We start from the raw sequence: 6,057 nt of genomic DNA on the forward strand, positions 1-6,057 counted from the left end.
GGTCGCCCCTCAGGGTCTTGGCCCCGATGGGCTCGGCCGCCCCGAGCGGTACCCGCAGGACGTGGTAGCCCTCGGTGCCGCCGCCCGGGATCTCCAGGCTCTGCGAGGCCCCCATGGCGGGCGGGGGCTGCTCCCCTCACAAGACGCCGCACGGGGACGTGGCACTCGCTCTTCCTCGCTCGCCCCCCGCCCGGCTCGGCAGCAGGGAACGCGGGGCATGCCGGGAGCCGCCGGCCGCAGCTGCGCGCTGTCGCCACAGCGCCCCCTCGTGGCCGAGCGGACCCTGCCTCAGGCCTGAGGGAGAGGTCGCGGCGCGCCCGGAAGGAGCGTCACTGCCCTTCTGGCAGGATGACGCTATACAGTGGCCGGGGCAGGACAGTCCGGCACTCGGGCGCTCTCGCAGCTGCACCCCCTCGTGGCGGCCCCAAGGAAGTTGCTGCACCTGGTGGAGGGAGCTAGGGCTCAAAGCTGGTGGTGCCTCTGTGTTAATCTGCTCTGTTTAGTCTGCAAGGTGCAACCCTGCTGTTGCCTGGTGACTAACACGGCTAACTCCCTTTCTCCCCTCCACCTAACCACCCCCTACCACAGGGGGTGGGGCCAGCACTGTCGCAGGTCAAGAGCTAAGCCTGCCATGCCAGGCCACCCTGCACAGGAGCAAATGCCTTGGGGAGAGCCTAGGAGCACGGCTGTGATCCCCCCTTGCACCCTCCCTGGCATCCGCCCGCAATCCCAAACCCAGTGCACTGCTTCAAGGGCCCTACCAGCCTTTCCATGGGGACTTGTACTCCAAAATGTGTTGTTACATTTTCATGTATTGTGAAATGATGTTTCATATATGCATTTTTTATGTTTTTTATGTTAACCAAATATAGTTAAAATTTTTATGCGAAAAAGCTACAGAATCACGCTTATGTTTTGGACTCTTTCCTTCCAGCCCTAGGAATGTTGCATTCCTTTCTCCACAGGTGCAACAGAAGAGAGGAAAGGTTCCCCATTCAGTCTAGCCTCCAGACTCCTGGGCTCTTTCCATCATTTCAAATGGATCTGTAAGAAGCAGAGAAACGGCTTTAAAAAAATCAAATTAAATGTCAACATTTAAAGTAACAGTAAAATGTAACTAACCGACTACTGGAAATTTCCATTATCTGGAATGTAGTGAATGCATTTTCAGTTAGAATGGAACTCAGGCTGTAATACCTATATGCAGACAAATAAGAAATTGATTATGTATAAATTGTTCATTTATAATAAATGGTAAAATAACATAAGATGGGAGAATGGGGACAGCTCATCCCTGCCTTGCTTCTTCCCTAATCCTCCAGCTATATTACATCTTTAGACCTCATGATAAAAATGTGCACAAGTGAACCTTAAATGTTATCCTTAACAATGGAAAAGGGCTGGCCAGTTGTTTGGAGGGGAATAAGGAAGCACCACAACACTCTGATATGCATGGGGCTGTCTGGGAGCTGTAGTTTAAGTAAAGGAAGTTATGTATTATCAGTACAGAATCGCTTGGATGAAACATGCTGAACAAAAATGAGATTTTGGATTAACCTATTTCAAGGCATGCGTCACCTTGTACACTTAAGATAATGGAGTAGATGATAATTTAGAGGCATCATATGCAGTGACACAGCACAGAGAAATCTGCCTCTCTGTTTGTGCCATGGTGATTACTTTGAGCACTGTGCATCTAAGATTGGAATCCAGTATTGAGCTGACCCTCTGGCACTATTTTGCTGTACGGACGATGTCATTATTAAGTTTTACATAGTGCTAGGCTTAGCTTCGGCAAGGGCAAGCCTCAAAGCTCCCTGACTCCGAGATTGGCCTTTTAATTCCTGCACCCCTATTTTATACTGTCCCTCTCCAAATGAGTTTGGACTCCTGTTGGAGAGTTTATTCCTGTGGGGACTGATGTAATCAGGAGTAATGTGTAGCAACATAGAGCTAGGATTTGAAAACAAGATGGCATTTATCAGTCAAGCAGAATACTTCATTTAAAGGTTCTTAGTTTAGTCTGATGAAACAAAAGTTCTCAGTCTGTGTTGGTAGGACCTCCTGCTTCCCTTTCACCCTATGTTCCTGAATCATTTCCTTCTGTGTTTCTGACATTCTGTGCATCCCCGTGGCCCACTCAGCTCCTGTGGTCTTCAAAACCCATCAACCCTTTGGGTTTTTGTTATGTTCTGAAATTTTTCCACTCTCTGCTTCCTCAGGGAGTGGGGGAATCTTGCTTCCTCCAGCTTCAGCCAGCCTGCTGTCCTCAGGTGTTTCCACCTGAATACACAGCCATTGTCTCTCCAGGCTTCTCTATTCATATGTAAACAGACCTTGATAGTGCATGCCTAGGACCAAGACAGGCTGCCCTGACCAACAGCCATGTCTGTGCTCAAGAGAAATTAACTCTTTGATGGCCAGTAGGTAGCAAGTGAGTAAACTGACTCACCCATATTTTAGTAAAGGTATTACAAAAGTTCCTGTATTCTTCACAGATTACTTGAAATATTTTAGCCAAGGCACTATTTGGACTGGATATGTTAGAATGCGGTGTTCATAGCACTACCAAAGCTAAAAAAAGTTGTAAGTGCTTGAGGGTAATTCTTATGCTTCAGTACCAGTAGCGATGTGTAGGGGGTGCATGGGGGTACACATGCACCCCCTGAGAGCGCTGGTGCACTCCCTGACAGGCTGTGCTCCCTGCTTAGGCAATGCGTGGGGGGTGGGGTGGGGGTGCAGGCAGGAGCACCAGTGCTCCCCTGCGAGCTGCTGGCCAGGGAGTGGGAACACCTGGATGAAGCGCTGCAGCCACTTCCAGGAGCAGCACAACTGCTTCCCTGTTGATGAGATTGGCCACGGGGGGATCCCACCTCCAGTCCCTGACTGGTTGCTGGGGAGGCATGTGCCCCCCCCTAACTAAGTTGCCCATGTTCAGTGCTATGCTAGCAAGGGTCAGGAAGATATTCACTCCCATGTTTGTTTATTTATTTTTCCATTTATAAAATGTATGGGTTACCTCTGACAGCAGTATAACACAAACATCTAGGTGCCTGCATGAGAAGAGGAGGGCTCACCTTTAACTAAAGCTTTCTGCATCAGCCATTGTTGCTGACAAAATATGGTATGACCATATTCTCCTGGTCTGTTCTGGTGTGGTGGTTCCTATGTGACACCTTCCCTTATGTTGGGAGCTGAGCACCATCAATCCTGTGGCTTGCTTTTTGGCTTCTTCCTATCCTGAAGCAGGTGCTGGACAGATGCTGTCCTCTTGGTTGACTGATTCTCTGAAGACAACTTCTTGCTTTGTTGGTTCTGTGGCCATTAATAAGTGGTTGCTGGATACCTGCTGTTGCACACCCAGCAGGGACTAGCAATGCCCACTGCCTTCCTAGCTCAATAGCTTTTCTCTATGTGCTTGTGCTCTCATCTGACTGGCTGTTCCTGCTACAATTATTATGATTATTTATATGATTCCAGAACCTTAGGCCCATTCCAGATCAATGTCCTTTGTCCTTACTACTTCTCACTGGTACTTTTCCACAGCAGTGTAACAAAGGTGTGGGGCAACTGAGGCACCAGTCTTGGGTACTGACCCTTGAGAAGGTGGGGTGGAGCACAAAATTCACAGCAGCTGCTTTACTGGCCTGGGCACTGCCATGCCACCAGCAGCACAGCCACTGACACTGCTCATGTTTGGCTGCTGCTCAGGGTACTCAAGCACTCAGTTACACTCTGCTTTTCCAGACTCCCTCCTCTTTAGCTGTTTCTGCCTGCTGCTCCCCTGTTCTGGATAAGCTAGTCATGCACCTCTGTTCTGCAACTGAAGGATCAAGATTAATGCTTACCTCTATTTGGGCCCCCTCACAAACCATCAGATAATATAGTTGCTTTTCCTAAGCAGACTAGACTCCAAGTCCTGCATGAAGCCAAGTCCAAAGATACCTGCTTTGTACACAGAATCCTCAGCGAACTCAAGCTTTTGGCTTTTCAAGTTGTTTTAAATTTGTGCTCAGGTCAGTTCTTAACACACTTCCTTCCCCTGTTCTTGGTACCAGACTTGACCTTCCCTGTCACGCAAACCACTGATTTTCTGCTCTACTTCAAGATTTCCCAGGTAGGTCTTATCTGAGTGCAAGACCTGAGTGTAGACACAATATACATGTGTGCACTGGGACTCATGCCAGCGTAACTTAAAAGTGAGTTGTGCTACATTAGTGTGAATTGTGTCCACACTTTACACGTTTGCATTGTGTGGCTATACTGGGGCAGTCTTCCTAGTGCAAACAATGCTGCAAGCAATGGTGAGTTCCTTGGATGGCTGGAAGCCCAGTGATACCTCAAGTAGAAGGTGGCGTGGGATGATGTCATAAAGGGTGAAGATGGTTAGCCAGAGGTTTGGAATACCTTTGGTATACAGCCTGCCTGAGCATAGGACAGAGGGCTAACAAATTGGCACCAAATTAAGAGGGAAGGTAGATACTCAAATTTGCTTACAGGAAGGTCCAAGCTTCTGTGCCTTAAGTGGTAAGGAGTCCAACCAAAGTACTGGAACGTACAAATGGAAGTTATATGTGAGCTATCTCCTGGTAGCTACTTCTCTTGTGACAGTAATATTTCTTACTCCTTACTGTGTGGGTTACAGCAGCTTAGGCTGGACTCTTACAGACCCTCATGTCACTTCACTTCTATGGCTAGTGCTGTGAAGTCCTGTGAAGTGGAACTTGGTGGCACTGTCCATATGTATGGGGTTACTTGTGTAACATTTGCAGGATCAAACTCTTAGATGCCTCTTGAACTTACTCTAATATTTCCTGGCACACTTCTGAATTTAGCTCTTGGGCTTTCTGAGTGAAGAAAGGCTACAGTTGGCCCTGAGCAAATGGTAGGAAAAATTTAGAAAAAGATAAAGGACATCTCATAGGACACCTGTATAAAGTAAAATGCAGCCCTATGTAAAGATACCCGTGTTAGGTCCAACGTGGCTGGCTCTGGAACTAAAAGCACACACCCCTGCTCAGGAAAACTATTAGCTCAGGCAGAGCACTGTGCTGTGGTGGCTGTACTACTTCTGGTACCTGGACTAGTATCGCTACGTGGGGGAATTGGTATCTCTACATAATACTGCACAGAACCACATAGACCTGTAGTCAAAATCTTTGAGGAGGAGCCTTCTCTGGATGCAGGAATTCTTAGAGGAGACTCAGTTTCATGACTTTGCCTTTGGAGTTGAGGAGCCCGGAATTATGTTGCTGTTGTTAATAAAAAACCCAAACTGCTTCTCAGTAGAATGCTTCTATCTCCTGCCAAGACACTATAAATTCTAGACTGGTTTTAGACCGCACAGTAAATTTCTGTGACAATTCTGTTTGCCCCAGAAATTACAAACAGATAAATGGCTATGGATTCAGAAATAGCAGGCATTTTGTACCTGGAGTTTATGGTGGGTCAGACATACTGATTGCTAATGCATTTCACTGAAGAAATATTAAATACTCACCTAAAAGCATTGTATGTCTGGTCACTTATATGATTATCCCTCATCAAAGGTTACTGTAACACCAGTGCTACATTATGGAGAAACACATTGTAAACTACATCTTAAAGGCCCTTCCCAGTGTCATTAAAGATGGGCTAAAAAGGAATTATCAACATTCCCTGGCTTGCTTTGTATATCACCTATTGCCATGAATCAAATATCTCTGGTTGGCAAAAAAAGAATCACATATCGCCCTTGAAAAGTAGCAATTCTGGTGAAAACATGCACAAAAATTCACAAGGTGAAAGCCAGTGACTTCCATACACTTCCATCTAACATGAACACAGATTCCAAGCTGGTAGCAGGCACACTGCCAATGCCAATCCATTTCATGACAATTCCAAAACATCACATTCCTGTTTATTGGGTACAGTCAGAACTGCCACTGCTGAAGTATATGTAATAAACTGGCAGCCAGGACACCAGCAACTGATTTTGGACTGAAATTATGGTTTTGAGAACAACTGGAGCACTATGAGGATGGGGAAGGAAAGGACCCGGAGCGCTGTGAGGGCGGG

General features: G+C 47.0%; 1 protein-coding gene across 1 annotated transcript in view; it reads right to left on the bottom strand.

Annotated features, from left to right (window-relative positions):
- The window catches only part of GORASP2 (golgi reassembly stacking protein 2), a 30,278-nt gene extending 30,059 nt beyond the window's left edge, over positions 1 to 219 (bottom strand). Inside the window, exon 1 of the mRNA XM_019554335.1 lies at positions 53 to 219. Within this exon, the coding sequence (XP_019409880.1) occupies positions 53 to 115 (63 nt within the window). The 5' untranslated portion in view covers positions 116 to 219. The remainder of the gene's footprint in view (positions 1 to 52) is intronic.
- Positions 220 to 6,057: the final 5,838 nt, after the last annotated feature.

Source organism: Crocodylus porosus, unplaced genomic scaffold, assembly GCF_001723895.1.
Source record: "Crocodylus porosus isolate Cpor-Errol unplaced genomic scaffold, CroPor_comp1, whole genome shotgun sequence".
NCBI lineage: Eukaryota > Metazoa > Chordata > Crocodylia > Crocodylidae > Crocodylus > Crocodylus porosus.